Raw genomic sequence first — 24,906 nt, forward strand, 5'->3', positions numbered from 1 at the left:
CAAATGGCTGATGAAGATGATAGACTACGCCAAAATGATGAAATTGACTGGGAAAATCAGAAATCGAAGAACTTTAAGAAGGAATGGGGAAAATTTATAATGTATTTAAGAGAACACTGTAAACAACCAAAAACTTTGGCAGGATTTGAGTAATGCTTGTAATGTATGAAAAACTATGGTAAAAATGGATTATTCTTTTCTTTTTTTAAAAAAGAGAAAATAAGGGAAGCAGTTGGGGGGAGGGAGATTGATAATGGTAACCATGGCAGGATGGAGGGGAGTCAAGGGATTCAGGGAATCCTAAATGATGAGGTGGCTCTTTTGTTTGAATTTAAATATGTTTTGTAAAACTCTTTCTCTCTCTATATATATATTTAAAAAGATAATGTTTTCTTTCATATTTCTGTAAACAACTTTGAGGTTTTCTTTCCATCAAGCAAACTTTGTTAAATAAATGACTAAATACAGCATGCCCAAAACAGAGAGATGCACTCTTGGGGAGAAGTGATATTGGTTTGATTTTCATTTTTTTTCTGGTTAATAACTTTTATTGTTTCCTGAAGAAAAGTTACAAGTTCATTTCACAGATACAAACATGATGAATTCAAACCAGCAACTCTAAACACTCCTTGCTCCTACAAAACTGTAACACTCTTGTTCCTGATACCTTATAAGTTGAATTTCTGCCTGTCACATAATCTGTACCTGGGTGCTTTTCAATGGAAGGCTGCAGCCATTATTTCAAGTGGTGTTACCGTAATTATCATTTAGAGTCAAGATGGAGCAGGGCCAGCTCAATATATTTTGCTGCCTGAGGTGCAAGACAAGATGGCACCTTCTCCCAAGGCACGTGCAGAAGCCAGTTGCAGTACTGTTGCAAGCTGGACTGTGCACACATTACCACTTATTCTAGCTTTCTTGTGAAACCTCTTCAGCATTTTAGTGCAAATTTCTCCTATTAAACATATTTGGTTGGCAAGCAATTCCTCCTAATAATGTGCATTTTTGTGTTTCATTAATATATTCATTTTATGTATATCTTATGCATTTTTCTAAATACTATTTGGTTGGAGAACAGCATAACAAAATTTAGATAAGTGTGAATTTTGCTGTGTTTCGTTTTCTCATTATTTTGGAAAGTGTGAATTTGATAAATTAGGCTTTAAATGTGAGCCGAACTTCTTCCCCATCCCTAGCTCCCACCTCTGGTATTTGAAGCCGAGTACCAGTGACGTTAGCCACAGTCCACTGGTATCCTCCAGCTTCTTGAGAAACACTCCAGTTTTATTTGCTTCCCCTCAAACCAGTCTTCGTCCAATTAGAAAACGGAAGCCACAATGAAGCTGAAGAGTGTGGGTGGTATTCGACTCAAAGTAGACCCACTGAAATTAATGAACCCAAGTTAGTCATGTCCATTGATCTGAATGGAACTACTCTGAGTAGTAAGACTAGCACAGGATATCAGGCAGGAGATGTTCCCATGTCTATCTGGAGGTGCCAGGGAATCAGGGGTTGTACCTGGGTCTTGCTACATGCAAAACATGGAATGGTTGGCATCCATCTGTCCTGGGAGACAATGGAGGAGTGTGCCTTTGCAGGTGAGGTCAAGCAGTTGGACAGTTGCAGCGCCTGCTGTGACTGTAGAGACAAAATGCAGGAGAGAGATGTTTTGCTGCAGCTGGGGCAGATGAAGGCATCTGTGCTGCTACAGATACACCCAGGGGTGTAGCTTGCTGTTCCGGCACCCGGAGCAGCAGGGGCAGGGCGATCTGCCCATGGGGGTACTGCGGCGATTCACGCACAGGGGCACCGCAGCAATCCACCCAGGGGGCCGATCGGCGTGGTGGCAATGCACTGGGGGGCGGCGATTGGCACAGCAGCGATTCAGCTAGGGGGCATTTTGTCACCCCCCCGGCAGACACATGGGGCCGTCTGCCCCCACCGCCCTCTTCCTGCGCCCCTGGATATACCATGGCAAATCTTCTTTCTGCGCTTCTCCCAATGGTCATGTGCTCTACTACTGAACCACAGCCCTGTGGAACTTCCACCAGCCTCATCTGCTACTGAATACCATTTACTGGGGACCACAGGTGTGCAGAATGAAAGGTAACTAACTGTTTTGAGATTTCCAGTTGGTCTTAATAAAGACCAATGGGCAACTGCTGCTCTTGGAATCAGTTTCATGAGGGACCTTTCTCTTGCCTCTTCCCCCAGTTCAGTACAAGCGTGAGATTTTTCTGACTGCTTTGGGGAGGAAAACTCATGCAGAAATCTTATCTGTGTCTGCTTCTGCCCTTTAGATATAAACGCAGAGATGTAGTTAAACACCTGCAATGTTTCCATTCAATGATCGTTATGAGGAACATCTGGAACACCCTCCCCCACAAAGAAAGCATTTTTTTCAAAGCACAGTTGAGGAGATGAAGGATACCAATAATTCTCAAAATGAGTAGCAGAAAATAATAAAATAACATAAAGAGCAAAACCGGACAGTTGTTTTGGACCTTGGGTGACGGTTGATGGAGACCTGAAATTAAAAGCAGGAAGATGAAACTTTCTGTTGGCAGCTGCAATGAGAAGACCTCGAAATGGCACAAAAACAATCCCTAGGGAAGCCTTGGTGGGATAGGAAGAGGGTCAGCTGCTGAGAGATAATATAAGGAGCTGGGTGGGTGGAAGGGAGGTCTGTGTGGCAGCTGAGGAGGAGCTGCGAGGTTGCAAGAAGCTGGCTGGAGCGAGTAAGAGACTGAGCAGCGAAGTTGTGGATGCAGCCTGGTCTCCTTTATCCGTCTCTAGCCAAAGGGGCCTACTTCCAAGTAAGTGTGCAATGGCTTGTACCCTTAAAAGCTTTGGAAAGGGATGTGTTGTATTATCATTGTTTTGTCATTTTAGGCTGAATGCACAGAGCTCTAACTAGTTTTGGCAGTATCCTATCTCTGTCTTCAAGTGCTCCCTTTGGAAAAAAGTCCCAAATCTCTTTTCTTTCCTCTCAAGCTGCAATGTTAGAAGGCAATATTATATAAATATATATGAGAGTTGCTGTATTTCAAAATGTGAGTTTGTTGAGTTTTTGTTTTGTGGGGGACAAAGTTGTTGACTTCTGACATGGGTTGCCATACGTCCAGATTTTCCCAGACGTTTCAGTGGTTTCCACCTGGACACTGCTTCTGACTGCCTTATTCCAGCTATGTCTGGGAAATTCTGGACATACGACAACCCTAATATGTATTCCCAAGCAATGAGCAGTCAAAAGGCTTGGTAAATGTCTTTGAGATGCTGGTGTTTAAATGGTGATACTGATAGCTAATTTGTTTTGCTTTCCCCCCAAAGTATGCCGCGGTGATACAATTTTGGAAACTGACATTCTAAATGTAGAATATAATTGTTCCCATGTCTGTTTGCAATTTTTTCCCCCAGTCAGGGATCCAATGCCTTAACAGGTGCCTGAGATACATTTTAGTTGAGAAAGTTAGATCCACCAACATCGGCCTGTGAGATGCAGCTCTTAAAGGCATAGGTATCTTACCTGCAAAAAAAAAGGCTGGCAATCCTATCTAAGCTAGAACCTCAAGTTCTCTGAAGTTGCTAATTTTCCAAACAGTTGGGTAAAGGTTCTATTCACTGCTAGGCAAAACAGTCTGTTTCCCCCTTTATAATATGGAGACTGTGGAAGTTTAACTGCTTGGTTAATCATTTATTTTTAAAAATAATAATTGTAGAACCAGTTCTGTGGATAACCCTATTGTATTATTTACTACAATTCTTTCTTGCTACCCTTAAGACAGCCTCCCATCCATCCCTCAATGCCATTTTGGTTTTCTGATCTAAAAAAGAAATATTCTGGTACCTGTGCGGCACTTTCTCCAACTCTACAGCCCCTCAGTATTGGAGAGCTCCTCCATTGCTTCCCACTCCCCTCCTCTTAATATTTCCCAGGGGTTCCCAAACTGTCTTCCCCTAGCTTCATTCAGGTTATCTGCATGGTGTCTTTGGATTTGTGGTTGAAGATGGAAGATGGCACATCCATAACATATTCATTTTTTAATAGTATTTTAATGTGTCTCCTTTACTCCTTATATATTGTGTTATAAATTCTACTGAATGCAATAAAATGCAATGTATGAGAAATAGAAGCATAGATAAAGTGCCATTGAAATCATACAGCCCCTAGCACTGCACATCACAATTGCTACAACAAGCTGCTGCAGTTTGCTGGTGGGTTTTTTTGGGGGGGGGCATGCACACATTGCCAAACCAGGAGAGGTGTCATCAGAAATGGGGACAAAAGGGGACATAGAATTCCATAATGTTTTCAAATTTAGAATTTTTTACTATATTTTAAATAGAAATGCATATATCTAACCATAGAGGGGAAGACTCTTGACCTGAGTACCTGCTCGGGTCCTGATGCTCACAGCTGGTTGGCTATTTCAAGACCCCCCCTCCATCCATACTTTCCTCCTTAGGATTCCTTATTTTTGAACCAGACTTTCTACCACACTGAACAGCCCTTCCATCTTCAACTTCAGTTCCCCAGACCTCATTGGACTGCAATCATCATCTCTGGTCATTGGCTGACTTTAAAATTAGCCAATGTTTTTTTAAATCCTTCTGCTCACACCTGTTCAGCATGATAACAGCCAACCTTAAAAATGCAACAAGCCCCATCAAGGTGTAGCATTCCAGGGTTTAACTCTGCACTGCATGAACAAGTCCTTTCTTTTATCTGTCCTGAATCTTTCAACATTCAGGTTCATCGGTGTACCTGAGTTCCAGTGCTATAAGAGAGGGAGATAAATATTTCTCTGTCCACTTTCTCAATGTTATGCATAATTTTATACCCTTCTATCATGTTGCCTCTTCCTCACCTTTACTGTAAACTAAGTCCCATATGTTGCAGCCTGTCTTCATAGGGGAGTTGCTCCATTTGGTTTGCCCTTTTCTTAATAATAATAATAATAATTTTATTATTTAAAGCCCACCCATCTGGCTGGGTTTCCCTAGCCACTCTGGGCAGTGGCAGAGCAAGCCGATCAGGCGCCTGGGGTGGTGCGCCTGCCCTGCACCCAGGGACTGGGCCAGCTGCCCACGAGGGCACCGCTGGGCTTCCGAGGAGTCTGCCTGCCTCTTCCCACTCAGCCACCCTGCCGCTGAGGGTGAGGTGGCGGGTGGACCGTTTGGGGCAGTGCGGAGCCTGCGGGCGCCCAAGCCACCTCTCCTTGGAGAGACATGTGGCTTGGGTGTGCTGCAGGCCCCGCGGTGACTGCTGCCCACCATTTTGTCACCCCCCTCAGTGGAACACTCTACTGCACCCCCCTTGCTACGCCCCTGACTCTGGGCGGCTCCCAACAGAACACTAAAAACAGAATAAAACTTCAAACATTAAAAACTTCCCTAAACAGGGCTGCCTTCTAAACCTTTCACAACTACACAATATCCATTTTGAGGTGAGACATCCAGAACCGCACAAAATATTCCAAATGCAGTTGCACCATATATTTGCATTAGGGCAGTATGATACTGGCAGTTTTATTTTCAATTCATTTTTTCTAATGATTTCTAGAATGGGATTTGCTCCCCTCCCCAAGGTCACTGCACACTGGGTTGACATATTTGCAATATCGCCTATGACTCCAAGGTCTCTCTCTCTCTCTCCCTTTGCCCCACAGAAAGTGGCCATGAAGTGCTTGTTGCTCCTAGTTCTGGTACTCCTCCTGCCTGCTACTGAGACAACTTATCACAGTAAGTTTCCTGATGGCCTTCCTGGAAAACAAAGAGGCTGATGGAACGCCATCAGGGCAATAGATAAGTGTCATTGAAAACTGAGTTTGCCAACTGTGCCCCATCAACCATATGGCTGGTGGGCATGCAGCTTGCCTCCCAAGGCTCCGCGGGAGGAGCGTGATCCCCACAGAGGCTTGGGAAAAGGTCGACAACTCTGGGAAAGGGGGGGGTGCCGGAGGGATCTTTGAACCACAGTGCCGGATATGCTTAAGACGGCCCTGTCAGCCTGCATACCAGATGGAGCTGGGAGACAGCTGCCCTGGACACAGAATTGACCTGTGCCTCCATGGACAGCTATGAGTCCAAAATTACTCCCAGGCTGAGCACCTGGTCCTTCAGAGGCACAGTTACCCCATTCAGGACCAGACTTCGGACTGGGCAGCCCAACTGTGCTCTGCAAAGTAGGTTACCTGACCTCCCACCCCTCCACTGGCCAACAGAATGATGGCTTTCCTCTGCTGTAGGTCATCTGATGGAGCTTCCCAGTGCCAGAGGAGAAGCTGCCCCACGTCCTCGGAGGAATCTGGGAGAGCCTTGCTTCCCAAACCCATGCTGGAACCAGGGAGACTGCACTGCAGTTGGGAACAATGCCAGCTGCTCTTGTAAGCCAGGGTTCACTGGCTTGCGCTGTAAAGGTAACACAGGTCTGCTGTGCTGTGGGGAAGTGTGTGTCTTTCTCTCCCCATCCCCCTTGCATCCATGGGTGTGGTTGGTCCCAATTATAGAATGGTAGAGTTGGAAGGAGTCCCAAGGGCAATCTAGTCCAACCCCCTGCAATGCAGGAATCGCAATTAGAGAATCCCTGACAGATGGCCACCCAACCTCTGTTTAAAAGCTTCCAGTGAAGGAGAGTCCACTGCTTTCTGAGGTAGGCTTTCAAAGTTCCTTCCTTTCACAGCACTTTGTCAAACAAAAAAACAAAAAAACAAAAACCCTGAAGGATCTGCCAAATCATATTTTACATTACATAGGATTCTGGGGTATTTTGGGGAACCTTTTTCAGCCTGAGGGCCATGGTTGCTTAAGACCAGCCTTCTGTGGGGCCACATGCCAGTAGTGGGTGGGGCTCTGTCCACACTCTTTCACGCACCCAAACATTTTCAGCCCACAGATGTGCACATACAGAGCCCTGCTATTCTAGATAGTTCCCTGCAGCAACAGGACAGCAATTTGGGCTGCATTGGAATTGTCTGTGAGGGAGTGGAGTGCTTACTCCCACCCCAGCAATCGTGATAAAAGTGTGTGTTTATTGTGAGTGTGTTTTAGGCCCCATCTGCACTATAAAATCAAAGCACACCATGGTTTCGTATCACTTTGAACCGCTGTGGCTTCCCCCAAAGAATTCTGGGACTTGTTGTTTGTTCAGGGTGCTGAGAGTTGTGTTAGGAGACTCCCTATTCCCCTCAGAGAGGTACAATTCCCAAAGTTCCCTGCAAAGAGGGATTTACCGTTAAACCACTCTTAGAATTTTAGCACTGTGAGGGGAAGAGAGATCTCCGAACAACTACAGTTCCCATGATTCTCTGGGGGAAGCCATTAGGATTGAAGTGGTATGATACTGGTTTAAATGTATAGTGTGGATGGGGTCTTAATGGCCCCTCCTATCGCTAGCACTGGCCACGCCCACTGGCATGCACCCACAAGCACCCATCCACCACTGCATGCACTGCTCAGAGGTAGGGAGGTTCCCCACTTGCTCTAATTGATGGACTTTCTTCCCCAGAAATGGTGGTGAAACTGGAATGCATGGAAGAGTTCATGAGGATGCTGGTGAGGAAGGAAGCATTTGAAATGCTGAAGATCCCCCTGGCCTCTCTCCACCTGAGCAGCCGTACCTGCCTGGTCTCCGAGCAATGGCAAGACGGAGTCAGTTACTTTGGTGCAAAGCTGACTGGGGAGAACCACACCACCTGTGGCTCCACCACTAATGTAAGTGCTCTGGAGCAGTTCGTAAAGAAGAAGATCCACACAAGTGTGCAACTACTTATTTTTATTTCATGTACAAATCTGGAGCCATTTCACAAAAAATATATAGACATGCTCACTGCCATTGATAGCCTTCCTCCTCCTCCTTTTCTTCTTCGTGTTCTTTTCCCTCTTCCTCCTCCCATCCATTACATTACAGAAATTCAATCTTGAAGTAACCAGTGCATGAAGTACTGTGGCCAGATTTTATATTGTTGCCCTCTTTATCCACATGTGGTTTTGAACCCCGTAATCCAGTTTCTGGTCCATTTTCAGATCAATGAGACTCATGTGTCCTACGCCAATGTGATTGAGTCCGGCAGTGACAACGACCAGAGTATCATTACCAGGAGCGTCCAGGTCCGCTTGCATTTCTCCTGCATCTATGCCTCCAAGCAGGTGGTTGGCCTGGCCTACGAACTCAGGCCTGTGGACAAGTAGGTGGTTGTTGTAGTAGTAGTAGTTGTTGTGATGACTCTGGCCAGGGGCTTTCCTCTGATGGCCACAGCCTTTGGCCTCTTCCCCCATCGTTGCTCCATTGTGGCATGTGCTGCAGGGCTGGCCAAGGGGGGTGGGGGAGAACTTTGGTTCAGTTTAAAGGCAAACCCATCTAATTTTCACTTCCTGAAGCAAGACGCAAACCAAAGCACAGCCATCCCCCAAAATTCGCACTTCTCCGAATTTTGCAATGCAGTTCTCCAGCCGAGTAATGTGTACAAAAATGCATGCACTAGGGTAAAGTGCGCGTAGAAATGGAAAGTGAAAATATGAAACAAAAATACATAATGAGAAAATGTTTTCAAAAACAATGTGTATATGAGACACAATTCCATATGTGTATATTAGAAAATCGTACTAAAATGCTTTGAATTTTCATGAGGGTATTTTAAATCCTGCTGGAACTGAATTGGATCTTAATGCCTGAGGGGGTCTATAGGGAAGGAGGGGGTCTTTCAGGTATTTGGGAATGAGTTGTTTAGGGCTTTAAACTGATGTTGAATTTGGCCTGCAAGCCAGTGTACCAGATTATACGAGATCTAAATGGAACCCCAGTTGTAATCTGGCCTCTGAATTTTGGACTAGTTGAAGTTTCCAAGCAGTCTTCAAGGGCAGTCCCACATGGAGATTATTGTGACAATCCAGTCTGGAAGTGGGCCAGTTAGATGGACCAATAGTCTGATTTGGTACTTCTGAAAATGGGTTCTCCCTAGGCATGCTGGAATCTCCCTCTTCTCATTTTGTCTTCGCTTCTTCCGGCATTCATCACCTGAGTTTGCTATTAGATATACTTATTTAACTTCCTTGTATCTTGTCCTGGGACTCCAGAATTGGGTGGGGGAAGGTGGTGATTGTGGGAGAGCGGATAAGCATGGGCAGGTGGGTTAGGTTTGTCCATGTGAATCCCTGACTGACTCTGGCGGGGTTTGTGTGTGGCTGCCTCTTTTCCTAGGATTGTCCAGTTTACGGTCAAGGAAGGGGACTTCAGAGTCAACATGCAGCTGTATGAAAACGCCAGCTATGTGCGTGCCTATCCCAAGTCACAACTGACGTTCCTCGTAACAGACATGCTCTACGTCCTCGTGAAAATAGAAGGGAAGGATCAGGCCAAGTACTTCTTCCTCGGTATGGAGGACTGCTGGGGCACTCCGACAGGTGACCCACTGGACAGCACAAAGCACTTCCTGATCATGAAGGGGTGAGAGTCTGGCATGGCATTTGTTGAGGGGTTTGATCCTGTATATCCGCTTTCCCCAACCTGTGGGTTGCCAAGCCTCTGCAAGTGAGTTGCGGGCTTTACAAGTAAACTCTCCCCCCCCATTATTTATTTATAAAAAATATATTTCCATACCACTATATCATAAACAAGAATATCAAAATGGTTTACAGCAATGAAAACATAAAACCATACAATAAAAAAAATTAAAAGCAGGCATCAGTTAACTATTGGGGAAAGATGTATTCTTAAATGCCTGCATAGGCCTGGGGGGGGGGGGAATGTTTCCGGCAGCCATTTAAAAGCTGGCACAGAATTATCTGAGGATTTGTAAAGTGAAATTGCTACCTATTCAGGATGAGTAATATAATATTTTAGGTAATGATACAACAAGGATAGGAATTGAAGCGAAATGTAAAGATGTAAAGTTTAATTTTGTAAACCATCAGATGGGAGGGAGGGAAGTTGTTAGGCTCAGTCGATCCGAAGAGATAAAACAAGAGGATACGATGTTATGTAATGTGATTATATGCAAAACCAATAAAAACCATTTATAAAAAATAAAAATAAAAGCTGGCACAGAAAACACCTGTTGAATCTCCATTGGCAGAGAGTTCCACTGGACTGAGCCGATGACACTGGAGGCTTGGTTTCTCATGGTTGTCAGATGAGCCTTGCCAATGCAGGGTATGACCAACGATGCTCCTAAAGCTGCCTGTGGTTACCAGTGGGGTGAAAGGCACTTGCACATTATCAAATGCACTCTTTTTTAAAAAATTGTGTTCCAGGACTGAATGCTTACAGCCTGGGTTAAGTTGGGGGCCTGGACATTTAAGCTTGTGCTTGGTCTCTTCCAGGTGCCCTCACGACAAGACGCTGACTTTCCTCAATGCCGTTGGTAACAGCACTGTGGCAAAGTTTAGCTTTCAGATGTTTCAGTTCAAAAACTTCCAGGAGGTGTACCTGCACTGTCAAGTGCGCCTTTGTGTACCGGAGAACAAAGAGCCCTGCGCCAAGGTAACCTCTCTGTGTGTGTCTTTAGGATATTGGGCACTCTTCTGCATCTCTGTAGGGTGTAGGTCACCACTGTGGTTCTCCTGGGCTTGCATGTATCCTCAGATGCTAGCAGGATCCCATTGACCTTCCCCAGTCTTGTGCTGAAAAATATATTCCTTAGTCAATGGAAGGCTCCCACCCCCCGCCACCAGTGAAATCATTTTATAATGAGTGCCTCTCTTTTATAATGATGTGTATGTGTGTTTGTGTGTGTACAATCACACCAAAGAAATGTAGAAGAGCAAAACAAAGGATTGCAAACTGGAATAAGGGTATTGCTACTGGTGTACTAAACTTGAGACACTGTAATTGAAAAATAGAACTATGTAATCTGCTAGGCTGCTGCTATGCCCGGTATATAAAAGTATAGCAAGCGAGTAATAATCCTGTATTGCAGGGGTTGTGGTCTGACTCCACAATTTTGATAATAAAGGAATAATTGCTGGTGGCATACTAAATTTGAGAGATCTAGTTGTTGGGGAATTAAAAACAAACATTTGTCCACTAGGCTGCAGCTAATGCCCAGAAGTATGGCAAAAAAAATGTGCATATAAGGGTGCAACTCTTAAAGATGAGGTATTGTAAAAAATAGTTGGTGGTTGCTGCTGCAGCAGCTGTATATAGAAGTATAGCAAACCATTGTCAGGGTGGGGTTGCTGGTGCAAAGGTGAGATAGAGTGGTTGGAAATTCTGAGATGCACTTGCTTGGTGGGTAGAAGCAGAGCAAACCCACTGGCAAGGGTGAGGCTGCTAGAGGCGAGATATTTGCTTACTAGTGACTGGAAATTTAAAATAAATCTGTAAGCTATGAAGCTGCTGTTGATGCCCAGTATAGTAGTGAGCAAACAGCTACAAGGATGTGGCACTGAAGCAGCAGAGGTATATGCTAAAGTAGATACAATTTTTTAAAATATAATTTAGCAAAATATTATGAAAGGATGGAGAGGCGACGGTATAAAACTCAGCCACTGCTTCAGAGAAAAGAAGACAGCTAATGCTCCTTGATGGGTGGGGACAAAGGTATTGTACTTAACTAATAGGGACACAGGTGGCGCTGTGGTCTAAACCACTGAGCCCCTTGGGGTTGCCGATCAGAAGCTTGGCGGTTCAAATCCGCATGATGGAATGAGCTCCCATTGCTCTGTCCCAGCTCCTGCCAACCTAGCAGTTCGAAAGCACACCAGTGCAAGTAGATAAATCGGTACCGCTGCGGCGGGAAGGTAAACGGAGTCACGGTGTTCCATTGTGCCAGAAGTGGTTTAGTCCGGCTGGACACATAACCCGGAAAGCTGTCTGTGGACAAACGCCGGCTCCCTTGGCCTGAAAGCGAGATGAGCGCAGCAACCCCATAGTCACTTTTGACTGGACGAAACCATCCAGACGTCCTTTACTTTTACATTTTTTACCTTTTACCTTTTACTTAACTATTAAAGAACAACAAACAATTTTGTAGAAGGGTAGGAAGGATGAGAAAAGAAAGGGCTGGGAATTTAAACTCCTGGAATGAGAAGGACTGGATTTAGGAGCATGTGTGCACATGGAAAGCTAAATACTAAGGTCAAGGTTGCAGGGCAGGGTGGTGGTGGTGGAGTGGGATGATATCATCCAGTGAAGCTGAAAGTTGGAAGATTCCAGACAGATAAAATAAAGGACTTCTTCAACACTGCAAAGTTAAAGTATATGGAACTCTCTCGTGCATAAGGCAGTAATAGCCACCAACTAGGATGGCTTTAAAAGAGGCTAGGCAAATTCATAGAGGAGAAGGCTATCAGTGGCTATTAACTACAATGGTCAGAGGCAGTAATGTTTCTGAATCCCAGTTGCTGGAAACTGCAAAGGTGGGGGGTGATGTTGTGCTCAGCTTCTGCTTGTGGGTTTCCCATAATGGGCATCTGGTTGGCTACTGTGAAAAGGAAACTTCTTGGGCCATTAGCTTGATCCAGCAGACTCTTCTTATGTTCTTATGTTTTATGCACTAGTTAAGTAATAAAATAATCAATTTTTAAGATATTAATAGCCCAACAAACAACTGTTTTTTTTTGGGGGGGGAGGAAAATAAATTTTAACAATCATTTTTGATATATTTTAGTGCTTGTAAACCGCTTTGTGAGACTAATGATCTGAAAAATGGCAATTAAACAAAAATAAGAATTTAATAATAAACATTTAAACGTGCTTTGGCTGCAGGTATGCCATACATTTAAAGCACCCAACCCTCCCAAGATTCCTGGAAACTGTAATTTACCCCCTCATAGAGCTACAATTCTTAGCATCCTTGGCAAACTACAGCTCCCAGGATTCTTGCAGCAGGGAAGTCTTGTGCTTTAAATGTGTGATGTGTACATAATCTTTCTTTAAACCTTACCTTAAAAAATAAATAAATCTGCACAGTCATTTATAATACAGATTAATGCACAAACAGGACAGAACAGACTAATGATTGAACATGTGAAAGTGACCCAGAGCAGAGCTTGGCTGATATGTCTACTGTTGGAAACTGGAATGTTGGACTACAGTAACCCATGCGCTGATCCAGCACAACATTTTTTTTAGATTCTTCTCCTTCCCAAGTCTTGTTGCAAAAGATCAAATGAGATGCTTGTGTATTGTATCCTTCCTTGTGGCTCTTGGGAGGGAAGAGGAGATCCATTTTAATTTATTTAAATTGAAAACAACAGGTTGATAGGCTTGCAGAGATGGCTCGTTATGTGGCTATAATTATTGTGTTATATAAGATGATGCATCTTTGTACACATTCAGCAGTGGAGTAAGACTTTTCCCTCTTGATCTTGACTGCAGCAGTGTCCCAGCAAGCAAAGAAGCAAGAGGGAGCTGGCTGATGACTACCAGAAGATCATCTCCTATGGTCCCATCCGCTTCCTGGCCTCATCACACTTGGAAGTGCGGGATGCTGAGGACCAACAGCTCATCTGGAGTATGTACCTATTTTCCTGGATCAGGTCATGAATGGCCCAGACCAGCCTTTCCCAACCTGGTGCCCTCCAGATACTTTGGACCACAGTTTCACTCAGTCCTAGCTGGCACAGTCAATGATCAGGGGTGATGGGAGTTGTAGTCTGAAACATCTGGAAGGCACCACCCGTTTGGGGAAGGTTGATCTGGGCCACTGGTGTTCAGCCTTAGACCCCTGCTGGACTCCATCTCCCATCATCCCCAGCCAGTCTTGGTCATTCTCTCTTGCCACAACCCCCATCCTCAGTTACACTAACCAGCCTGACTCTCTCTTTCCTCCCCTCAGAAATGCAGCTGTGGATCCCTGGTGCAGTGGTTTCAGCAAGTATTGCTGTCATCATCATTTTGATTGCTGTTGCAAAAGCCATGAAGAAATGAGCAAGCTGTAAAAATAAATAGCGGCAGCAGCAGAATTCCAAATAAATACAATTGCAGATAGATGTGGTGTCTCACTCACTAGCTTGCTTTACTCTGGGAGTCAATTTAGAAGTGAGAGATACGATGTATGATGGAACTGTTTTGTTCTCAGCTCTGCTGCCCCATTTCACACACAAAACAAGCAGTGAAGGAACTTCTTTGGGTTGAGATGCTACTGTGGGACTATCTCCTGGGTGGCAGGAGGCTGCAGGGCCAAGAACGGAGCTCCAGGGACCCAGATGCCTTCTAGCTTAACATAGCAAGAGAGGTTGGTCCGACAGGCTTGCGGTGAAAGGTAATGAGACATTCCTAGCTTAAGGTTAAATGAGACAGCATAGTTTAAATCAATCAGCATCATCTTCTGGCCAGTTCACTATGTAGATACGCCACTACCAGGTATTTTGTGATTTTACCATTGTATTTATTTACTCAATCCATGTATATGCTACCCTCCATCCAATTAGCATCAACCTGGGCCCCATATGTTGTTGGGACCATGACTCTCAGCCTTCCTGACCATTGGTGATGCTGGCTGGAGCTGATGGGTGTTGTAAGGGCTGCATAGGCCCTGCAGTATTGTAATGCAAGTGGAAGCAGATCTCACAAACACACCCAACCTTTGCACGTTGCAGCCTGGCTTATGCGCTGTAATAGCGGCATAGGAGCCTGTCCTTTGATCCTGGCACGTTGCTCCATTAATGTCTGAAAGGGGAGCAGGGCAAATACAGGTGGTGGTGGAAGCCATCGGGTTGCCCAGTTTCTCCCCATCACTTGCTATGCATGTGCAGTGCTGCAGCAACGCAAGGTTAGAGCACAGATGTGACTCCTGGAGCAACATGGCAGCCTGAGAATTGAGCTTGAGCTCATCCCCTGCTGGAATCTGTGCTGAAAGAGGGCCAAGGGTGGCACTTGAAGCTTCTTAAAGTAGGACACAGGGAGCCTTCCCAGTCCAAAGACTGCTGCTGGGGGTGCTGTTTGGTTGGGGCTGTCTATCATACAGTATGTGCTGGTGGCTATGTCCAGTTGTACCATCATTTTGGACCAGGATTTTCCACGTTCTCCTCAATTAGCTACAATATCTATTTTCCCATAAGACCTGTCACAATTAACCCACATATCACTTCTACTCATTCTTTTACACCATGGGGGAAACAACTCGCTTTTCACACTAGGTGGCTAGTGATCATGGTCTTTGGTTCTTTCAGAGAAACTGACACAACAAAATAGACTCTTGTCAAGGAATCGTCCAGGTAGATAGCTTTATTGAGTCTCAGCAGCCTCTCATACAAGGTGCTAACAGGGGCAATAGCTCCTCTCGCCTTCTGCACTGTCGAACAACAGCCTGGTCCTGCTTATTTAGGAGTCGTTCATTGTACACACTTTGAATACCCCTTATGAAACTGTATGGACCTGTATGGTTTGCTGGCCCTACTGGCCCCTTTCAGATACTCAGTGCCTTACCAACTTGTTAGTTTTTTGTGTGAAAAAAAAATTCATAAACAATCAAAAGTTAATACTTTTCTTTTTTTAACAACCAAGCATCCATAGGTGTACACCAGTCATCTAACTGAACTTAACCTTCTGTAATTGAACACACTAACAAGCTTGCTCTTAAGAGTCTATTTGTCTTAAAGATACAGTAGCATGTATCAGCATGGGGGAATTGGTAAGCGTGAAAAAAGAAGCATGGGAATAAGGGGAGGGTCTGTGTGCAAGGAAGAGTTGAGAAAAGTAATGGGGGGAATTGAGGGCTCGAAGAGGGCTAAAAAGAAGGGAGTAGGAGACATGGAAATGGGGTTGAAGATGAAAGCATGGACAAAAGAACAGGAGAGGTGGTGCCTTCAAAACTGGGCAGAAGGTGAAAAGGATGCTTGGTTGCTGGTGCAATGAGTCACTGTTAACCAGAAGGTTGATGGTTGGAGCCCACCCAGGGACAGCTATGGGTAGGATTTGTGCATTGCAGGGAGTTGGACTAGATGGCCCTCTGATTTCCTTCCAACTTACAATTCTATTATTCTAGGGGGGGGAGATACAACTTACCATGGGGTGGTTTGTGTGCAAGGTGCAGTTTCAAAAAAGGGGGGAGGGGGAGGCTAGTGCATGGGGGCGCAGAATAGAAAAGTAGCTCCAGAAATGGGGTGGGAAGATCTAGTGGGTCAATCTGTGAGGAAAATGGCTGGGGGCTGGCAGGTGGTGCCAGCTGGGGCACAGCCCCTAGTTATAAATGGGTCAATAAATATAATTTTTGTATGTTAAAAAACAAAACTGTCCAGCAGGGCAGATGTATGAGTTTTGCCCCAAGACTCCTCTTGGGTTTGCTATGTGCTTACATTTTTGTGGCATTAATTTGGTTGTAGACTCTGGTTTGCTCCTACAAGTCTATTTTTCCAACAGCATATAAATAATGGTCTAGTTCAACTGTTTCATGCTGGAGTCTTCCTTACCAATGCACTCAATTCTATTTTCTTAGTACAGTAATAATAATAATAATTTATTATTTATACCCTGCCCATCTGACTGGGTTTCCCCAGCCACTCTGGGTGGCTCCCAACAGAATATTAAAAACACGATAAAAGATCAAACACTAAAAACTTCCCTAAACAGGGCTGCTTTCAGATGTTTTCTAAAAGTCAGATAGTAGTTTATTTCCTTGACATCAACAGAGAAGGCCCTCTGCCTGGTTCCCTGTAACCACACTTCTTGCATGGAGGCAACCAGCAGAAGACCCTCAGAAGAAGACCTCAGAATGATGGGGATGGAGACATTTCTTCAGGTATATTGGGCCGAGACCATTTAGGGCTTTAAAGGTCAGCACCAACACTTTGAATTGTGCTCAGAAATGTACTGGGACTTAGTTGAGAAGCTGTTCTCTCCCAATGGCCTACTTTTATAGAAAAGCCTATTGGGCTACTACATTATATTCTGGTAAACACAGCCTTCTCCAATCTGGTGCCTTCCAGCTGTTCTGGACTACAACTCCCATCAGCCCCTCGTTGGGGCTGATGGGAGTTGTAGTTCAAAATAACTGGAGGGCACCTGGTTGGGGAAGGCTGGGAGAAAGCACAAATGAAGGGTGCCCCCCCAATATATTGTGTGATGTTGGTACTAAAAACAAGTGTGATCATTCTGGAGTCCTGTGACGTAAGTTGATGCCTGCTTTCCCCACCTCTCCTCCTTTATCCTGCCAAATGGCACGGAACGACGATTATTTTTGGTCAGTACTCTCTGATCCCGAAGAAAATGGCTTTATTGTTCTCTGAATTGTGCCCAGAAGGGAACAGGAAGCCTGCAAGCTGGTGAGAGAGTGCTGCTGGGACTTGCTCTGGGTGGGGCACAGCCAGTAAGGGAACGGCGGAGGGGGGGGCGTGTTGCTGGGCTAGTTCTGCAGCAGCTGGTGTTTTCAAAGAGCAGCCCCCAGGGAGGAATGCATCAGAGGGACCCCACCCTTGAAAGAGTTACTTGATCCAGGTGAAGTCAAGCAAAGCATCTGCCGCAAAGGATTTCTAACAAATGCATTTTGAATTACAAAAAAGAGTTTTATCAGCTTTCCACACTATAGTTTAAAAAAAGAGAGAGAAAGAGCTATTGCAGCTATTGTTTCAGGATGAAAATGCCTGTATGGTTGGATACACCACAGGGCTGTTGTTCTTATATACACAGAAAGTACTGTTCGGGGTCTGTCCACACCTTGGCAGAATGTGGATTTTGCACCCCTTCTGATCCATTTAATTCCGCCTTGTCCATGCAACATTCTCCTTCAGCTCCTTTTGTCCCACACTTTCTCCTCCATAACTCTAGACTTTCTCTATGCTCAGGAAAATCCAAAGAGAGTCAGCCCACTCAGGAGTCCTGTGGCCTTCTTGCATTTGTTTTTCCAAAGTGGTGGTTTTCACTCCTTCCAGTTTTCCACGCCTCCTGCTAGGTCCTTTGATCCTGTTTGCAAGTCTGGCAGTGAGCTTGGCCACTTCTGCTTTGTTGGTGAGAGTTAAAAATAAAATCCTTTGAAACAACGCTTTTTCTGCAAATTATAGTATTGTTATGAGTTCGGAGGTACCAGACCCCTCTAACGCCTGCATCCAGCATGTGTTAAAATATATGCCAGGCTAGTTTCTAGATTAGGCTTCCAGATTAAGAGACTGAAGCTCTGTGCGAGACAACAAACAGGCAGGACTCCTTCTTCAACTTGCAGATAGTGAGACGGACAAATGCCAGAGTCTGGAGTAGAGTTTGGGGGCTGTGATGTAAACTAGAAGAGGGGCAGAGAGCAATGTTTGATGTCTTTTTGAATCCAAGATCCTTTTGGGATGTTAATGCTGTGAGCACTTCCATCATGGGCTCAGATTGTATAGATGTGTGTAAATAAACCGTATATCACAAAGACACCACAGTCTCCGCTGTGGCCCATTGTAAAGGAAACACGAATCCTGGGTTAAGTGCCTGGAACCTAGCACTGCTCGGAGATTGGGGTGGCGTGCAACAGAAAAATTTCTAACTTGTTTCCATTGTATTTCTGCAGGGTGTTTTTTTATCCATGCTCTCAATACCTATACAATTTTTTTTTTTTGCCATCACATACCCTGACATGCCTCATAACCAATGGCAGAGCAGGAGAGCGGTCCTTTTTTGTTAGAAAAAGGAGTCACAAAAAGAGTTCCCCTTAAAAAAAATTACATAAATATATACAGAAAGAAATACTGCATTTAAACCATTTGTGGACGTGGTTTTCTTTGCAACAGTTCCCTCGCATGTGCTCAACAGGTATGAGCGCTTTCCACGGAGACGGAGATTAGAGGTGAGGATACCCCTGAAAATAGGGGAGAGACAGGCATGGAGGGTTCCAGGTTTTAAAATAGCCTGTACACCAACCACTCAGCTATGAGCAGCGCAAGGACAAAGTGGTTCCCGAAAGTCTGGATTTCCGAAGCAGGTAGGGAAGAGGCCTTCGGTTCCACAGGAGGCAAGGCAGGACATCCAAGCAGAATGTGACCCCTCACTGGGTCATATGCTGGTGCTGCTTGGCTGTAGCTTGATGCTGCTGGAATTTGTGCTGTAGAAGTAGGAGGAAGATCTGCGGGACTGGAGGGTTTTTGCCAAGTACCAAAGGAAGATGAAGAACCCTGTGGGGAGAGAAGGAGGAAAGGAGGAGTTGGAGAGCATGGCAAGACTTGTTCCCCTGTGGCAGTGTCAGGAAAGAACACAGCTCAGCAACAGAGCCCACACTCTGCATGCAAAAGCAGCAGTGGGTGATGATCCTAGAGACTGCTGCATGAGAGGCAGGGAGGCCAGCAAGGGGTGGAGACAACTGGTTACAAGAGTGCAGACAAATTAGGGGAACACTAAGGTTAGAAACATAGAATGATAAAGTTGGGAGGGACCCCAAGGGTCATCTAGCCCAACCCCCTGCAATGCAGGAATCACAACTTCACAACACCCAACCTCTGCTTAAAAACCTCAAAGGAAGGAACGTCCACCACCTTCCAAGGGAGCTATGCTATATGTTAATTTATGGACCTAATAGGTATCTAAAGCCATTTGCACATGACAAAATATGCATTTTATCAAAGTAATTGTTGAACTGAAATACAATTAAGAAGTAGTATATTGTGAAATTTTTTTGGGGGGGCCAAGAGAGTGTGGCCCTAAACTATTGCTTGTTTAGCTTATATGTAAATCCGGCACTGATGACGGCTAGTTCCCCTTTGGGACTGGTAGGGCAATAGGCAAGGAGGTCAACAGTAGGTGGCGCTAGAGCCAACAACAAGGAGAGCCAACCTTGGACTGGTTGTAATGAAGGCGGCAGCCAGGTAGAGACTAAGGTTGGTGGGGCAGTGCCCTGTTCACCCTAATAGACCAAATTCCAGTGGAGAGAAGAAACAGTGACAAAACAGCAACCCAAATAAGTGAAAGGAGGAAACAGCTGCCACCCACTGACCTTGGAGTGAGTTGATGATGGTGAAAAGGTACACGGACACCAGCTTGAAGGTCCCAGAGGAGAAGGAGAAGAAGGCCAGCCCCCAAGGGATGCCCAGCACACAGCTGAGCCCCAGGAGCATCACAGCATATCCCCACTGACATCGCAGCTTGAGGATCGCTTGCACCATCGCGCCCAGCATGATGGTGTTGAAGAAGAGCACCAGGCTTAGAAAGCCCAGATTCAGGAAGTTGTTGATCTCTTTTTTGGTGATCCAGCAGCTGGAAAAGAAGAGGGAGGGATCAGGCATGAGGGATGTGGCACAGTGTCCCAAAGCATGTTCATAAGAACATATAAAGATCCCTGTTGGATCAGGCCAATGGCCCATCTACTTCAGCATCCTGACCTCGCAGTGGCCGACCAGAAACATCAAGTCCAGAGAAACAAGCTTAGGAACTTTAGAAGGTTCTTTCCCCCTTCTTCTGAGATCAGAAATGACTGAAATAGGGGCACCCATGCTTGCATTTTGGAAGGTGGCTAATAAAAATTTGAGTGAGGTGTGTTTGTCAGAAAATTTTGGGGACAGACTGTAGCGCTCTGGAGACATCCGTTTGGGTGAGGGACACAACAAAAGGATGTCCTTTTGTCAATCCATTGAGGGACTTTCAAAGTTCACTGAACATCTCAGGGCAGAAGAAAGCCCATTTTACACCCTCTCCGCCCGCCCACCCACCCAGTGCTGCCACTGGGAAGAGAGCTGCAGACAGCCCAACTACCTGACACCCCTTAGGGACAAAGCTGCCTGGTGCTTGCTGGTACCTTGCTGGTGTGGAACCTGTGTGGAGCAGGTACATGGATGGCAGGAGTAGGAAAGCCACCTGGGGCCAGATCAAATGGTGGCCAACCCTCCATGGGCCACATCTGATAGGTGGATTCCACCCCGGGCCCAAGCAGCACTAAATTTAAATGGGCTGAATGCACATTGTGCTTGAAGAGGAACCATCAGGAGCAGAGCACGCAAGGGTTGGAAATGTGGAGAAACAGGAATAGAGGAGAAGCCCACTCCTGTCTCTGCCCAGCCCACTACCAGGAAAAGGCTTCTATACTTCTAGTTTACGGCTAAACTGTGAATGGAACTACCTGAATCAACTTAGCTGTGAGAGGACATGCACACCCCCCCCAAAGCCACTTACATTGTTGCATTAGTATATTCCCCAGAGGATTCATACACTTTAATGGTGAAAGGTCCATAATGCGACTGGTTGATCACGTAGATCAGCAGAACAATGAATATGGGAAGACCTGCAAGGCAGAGGACAATATGCATTAATGTTTCTACCCCACTTCCTTGGGTGGTCCTTGGCACCTGCATCCACCCCCCAGCCTCCTCATGCACACATGCATTTTACTTCTAAGTATTTGCAAGTCACGTACAAAAATCTCCAAAGCAGGCAAAAGTGAACTATGCTAGATAAAATTTTCAAACCAGTAAAAAAGCAAAAGAACGAACACAACCACAAGCAGCAGAATGAAATCACTCTGAACAGCAGACAGGAAAATGAGTGGATCCAAAATGAGGATGGATTCTGCCCTCCTGTTGGACCCAAGGGGTTCTGAAGGGGGCCAAATGTTCTTTTTGTGAGTGGTCAACAGGAACAGAGTTGGAAAGGCAGAATGCCCTCCCTTGTCCCACAACTCAGAAACGTATCTTGGGGTGGAGCAAGGAAAAGGGGCAGCAGCTGCTCCCCAAGCTGGAGAAGAGGTAAGGGAAGCCTCAGTCTTCTCGGGGGCCAAATGTTGCCCTTTAAGCCTCTCTTAACTGGCCCTCAGGACTCTCCCCAGGCCACACCCTTCCTGAGTGGCTTGGCCTGGCTGAGATGTGTCCTTCAACTCTGCTAGACTGAATGGAGGAAAGGGAGGTCTGTGCATGGAAGCCATGCACATTTCTGGCTCTGCCCACTTTTCACTATACCTGAATTTATTTATTTTTTGCCATAGATAAAAGTTTCCAGTTCAAAACAGAGGGAGAGGATACTTCTGAGTATTCCCCTATGTAAAAAAAGAAAAAAAAAACTACTTCCTGTCAATTGACCTAAGACGAGTCCTGCTGGATTAGGCCAATGGCTGGATCAGGTCCCAGGTTCAACACAGAAAGGCATCCCCAGGTAGAGATAGGGAAGACCCCAGGGACGCGGACTTATAAAAAATATTGGGGGGGGGGCCCGGGAAAGCTCATGAATAATAAATAAGCTCATGAATATGCAAATAAAGTGGCGCCGCCTCCTCGTGAGCGAATAGGGGAGAGTGTGCTGCGCCTATTAATCAGCTCCTAAGGAAATTGGGTGGAGCTTTTGCTCGGGAGGGAGGGCAGGAGGCATGCAGCCCGCCCCTCCCTGTGCATTTTGGGCTGGGGGAGGGGCGGCGATGGCGCTCTGCTGGAGGGGCGCCGGAGATTATTGGGGGGGTGGAGCCCCCCCAAACGAATTTTTGAGGGGGCTCGGGCCCCCTCAAGCCCCATGGAGTCGGCGCCTATGGAAGACCCTGAGTGGCATTTAACATTAGTCCTGCTCAGAATAGACCCACTGAAGTTAATGGCCAGCATTCCCTTCAGCTCATTAATTTCAGTGGGTTTACTCTGGGTAGGACTCAGCTGAATACCCTGGAGACCCACACCCAGGCAGCATAGACAATGCTGAGCCAAATGGACCAGCTGTTTGACTTGGCATAAAGTAGTCTCCTTTTGTGATAGAGGCCAGATTTGAACTGGGGGCTTCCCAGCAATCTGGCCACACTCTGAGCCACTCCACTGCATCAGATGCTTTCTTTCTGCATATTGGTCTGCTTCTCTTGCAGCCCAGCTTCCTAATGAACCTAGTCACAAACTTCTTTGGCTATGTCCACAAGAGACCTGCACCACTCCCAGCAACCCTTGGCCACTCACCCCAGCCCACCAGGCAAAGCTTAAGGAGCATGTGCTTGATGTTGGAATTGAAGACTCTGATCACAAGGAGGTACAGGCTGTAGCCTTCGATACCCATCCAGGTCAGGCAGGCCAGCACCCCAAAATGCAGAAACATGGCGCCAGATTTGCAGACTACGTCACCACCGGTAGGGGCCAGAGGCACTGCGATGAGGAAGCTCATGTCGAGAAGGAAGATGGCCCAGAGGAGGTTCATGTGAACGTAGACAATGTTGTCCCCTTGCTTTCTCCTGGGGAGGAGAGAGAGTGTGATATTTCTTTCCCAATTGTGTGTGGGATCCCCACCCAAAGTTTCAGTCAAACCATACACTAAGTCTCCCAGGATATGGCTTCAATCAATGTTTTGATACTCTTTCTGAATACAAGCCACACATGTCTGTCACATGCACACCTGGCTCCAGCAGTCCATAGGCTTTTTTCCATGGTGTTCCCCTCCACAGATGCAGCAGCTGGTGGCCAGAATAAGACTGCCATAAGCTAGGTATTCCCAAGGAAAGACCCACTCTCCTTTTCCTGGGATACTCCTCTTTCATGCTTCTACTTTGGTGGCTTGAGATCAGTGCAGTAAAAAACACAACCGAGCTCACTCGTGAGACAATGGCCTGACTCACACATAACACAAAGCCATGGTTCCTTGAACTATGGGGCTGTTGGGAGTTGCAGTGCAAAACATCTGGAGGGCACCAGGTTGTGGAATCCTGTTCTGACTTTTCACCTTATCTGCATCTCTCCTCCATCCTCTGATTATTCTTGCCCCCCCCCCAGTCCATGATTCCCTTTTGGATCTCCTTCTAGGATCCAGCAAGTCTTCCTCCTGGGCTGTCTCCCCAATCCCCCAGGACTTCTGCCATATTTGAAGGAATTTTTGGGTTCTGCCTTACTTTGTGCAGAGGAAGAAGAAGATGGTGAAGAACGATGCCACGGCCGAAACAATACACCCAATGTATGTGATCAAGGTCAGGTAGACCTGGTGGCTGCGGTCGATTTCTGGGGAGGACACCTGAAGGTGGAAGGAGATGGCTTAAAAAGGGCAGAGAATGGGGGGCGGGGCACAGGTCTACCTGGCATGGGAGCCACCAGTACTCACCATTAACACAGCAAAAAAGGTGAGATGGTCACAGCGGCAGATGGTTCGGTCCGCTCCTCGTTCTGCTTCACAGCCAGACGAATTCCACTTGCCTGGGTGGCCAGCTAGGAGCGAAAAGGAGAAGCCTCACTGCAGGCTGGTGCCCCCATGTAAAGGAAGTGAGCAAGGCCATACATTGCAAGGGGTTGAGCTAGAGGACCCTTTGGGTCATTTACAACTCTACAGTTCTATGGTTCTACAACATATACAGTGTGGGAGAGGTCTGTTGGGTTCTACTAATCCAGACAGAAAGTTCTCTGCACCTGTAAGATTCAGTCAGCCTTTACTAGGGACCGAGGGTTTTGTGGGCAGGACTGCTGTCCTGTGGAACTCGTGACAGTGGAGGCTTCTTAGGAATCGTCCCTGCTTGCTCCTAGATGTCTCCCAAAATGTTTTTTTTTATTCAGGCAGGCCTCTGAAACTTGAACTGCTTTTGTCCCAACCTGTTTCCAACCAAGAGGTACGTCCAGAACTGTGACTCATGCAGAATCCAGACAGTTATAATTCATACATGCTGCCAAGGTACATCATTTCAGGTGGAAAAGGGGCCCCTCCAATTTTTAACACAGAGAAAAGTCTGCTTCAGCTCTCAGAAATTTGGAAAGCTCTGGTCCAAATAGTCCTTCCTTAAAGTGGGCTACTGCAGGGAGAGGGTGTGATTTGCACACCTGGTTTCGCATGCTCTCAAGGAGCAACCAAATACAGGGAACGTGGGAGGAGGGCCCAGGGGAATTCCTTCCAAACATCTCACCCACCACAGCTACTGTAGGAACTTACCTTCAGAGCCAGTGTCCCAGAACACACACTGGGGAGTCACGTTCGACTGAAAGAACAAATATCAGAGGGTGAATTTAACACAGGTGATTTAATTTAAAAGCCAAAAACAGGGAAACATGGCTGTTCAGTGAGATATCCCTACAGCTTCCTCACAACTACACATTCTCTTAAATATACTTCCACCCAGTGAAGCAGAGATAGAA

At 46.0% G+C, this 24,906-nt stretch overlaps 2 protein-coding genes across 5 annotated transcripts in view; one reads left to right on the forward strand and one right to left on the reverse strand.

The window, feature by feature from the left end:
* The first annotated feature begins 5,675 nt into the window (after positions 1 to 5,675).
* Positions 5,676 to 13,932, forward strand: LOC309376399 (uromodulin-like). Its single transcript, XM_081922714.1, has 8 exons — positions 5,676 to 5,742; positions 6,249 to 6,419; positions 7,508 to 7,713; positions 8,026 to 8,186; positions 9,200 to 9,445; positions 10,321 to 10,480; positions 13,319 to 13,454; positions 13,779 to 13,932. The coding sequence occupies exons 1-8, from the start codon at positions 5,679 to 5,681 to the stop codon at positions 13,868 to 13,870; spliced, it is 1,236 nt and encodes a 411-aa protein (XP_081778840.1). The 5' UTR covers positions 5,676 to 5,678; the 3' UTR covers positions 13,871 to 13,932.
* A 1,208-nt stretch (positions 13,933 to 15,140) lies between these two features.
* Positions 15,141 to 24,906, reverse strand: part of ADGRG1 (adhesion G protein-coupled receptor G1) — a 40,373-nt gene continuing 30,607 nt past the window's right edge. For all 4 annotated transcript variants that reach the window (XM_081922702.1, XM_081922704.1, XM_081922705.1 and 1 more), the window contains 7 exons: positions 24,704 to 24,749; positions 23,888 to 23,991; positions 23,682 to 23,800; positions 22,762 to 23,030; positions 21,014 to 21,122; positions 19,842 to 20,101; positions 15,141 to 19,026 (listed from right to left, as the gene is read on the reverse strand). In XM_081922702.1, the coding sequence (XP_081778828.1) occupies positions 18,908 to 19,026; positions 19,842 to 20,101; positions 21,014 to 21,122; positions 22,762 to 23,030; positions 23,682 to 23,800; positions 23,888 to 23,991; positions 24,704 to 24,749 (1,026 nt within the window). In that variant the 3' untranslated portion in view covers positions 15,141 to 18,907. The remainder of the gene's footprint in view (positions 19,027 to 19,841; positions 20,102 to 21,013; positions 21,123 to 22,761; positions 23,031 to 23,681; positions 23,801 to 23,887; positions 23,992 to 24,703; positions 24,750 to 24,906) is intronic.

This window comes from Podarcis melisellensis (genome assembly GCF_964234715.1).
Source record: "Podarcis melisellensis genome assembly, chromosome: 8".
Lineage (NCBI taxonomy): Eukaryota > Metazoa > Chordata > Lepidosauria > Squamata > Lacertidae > Podarcis > Podarcis melisellensis.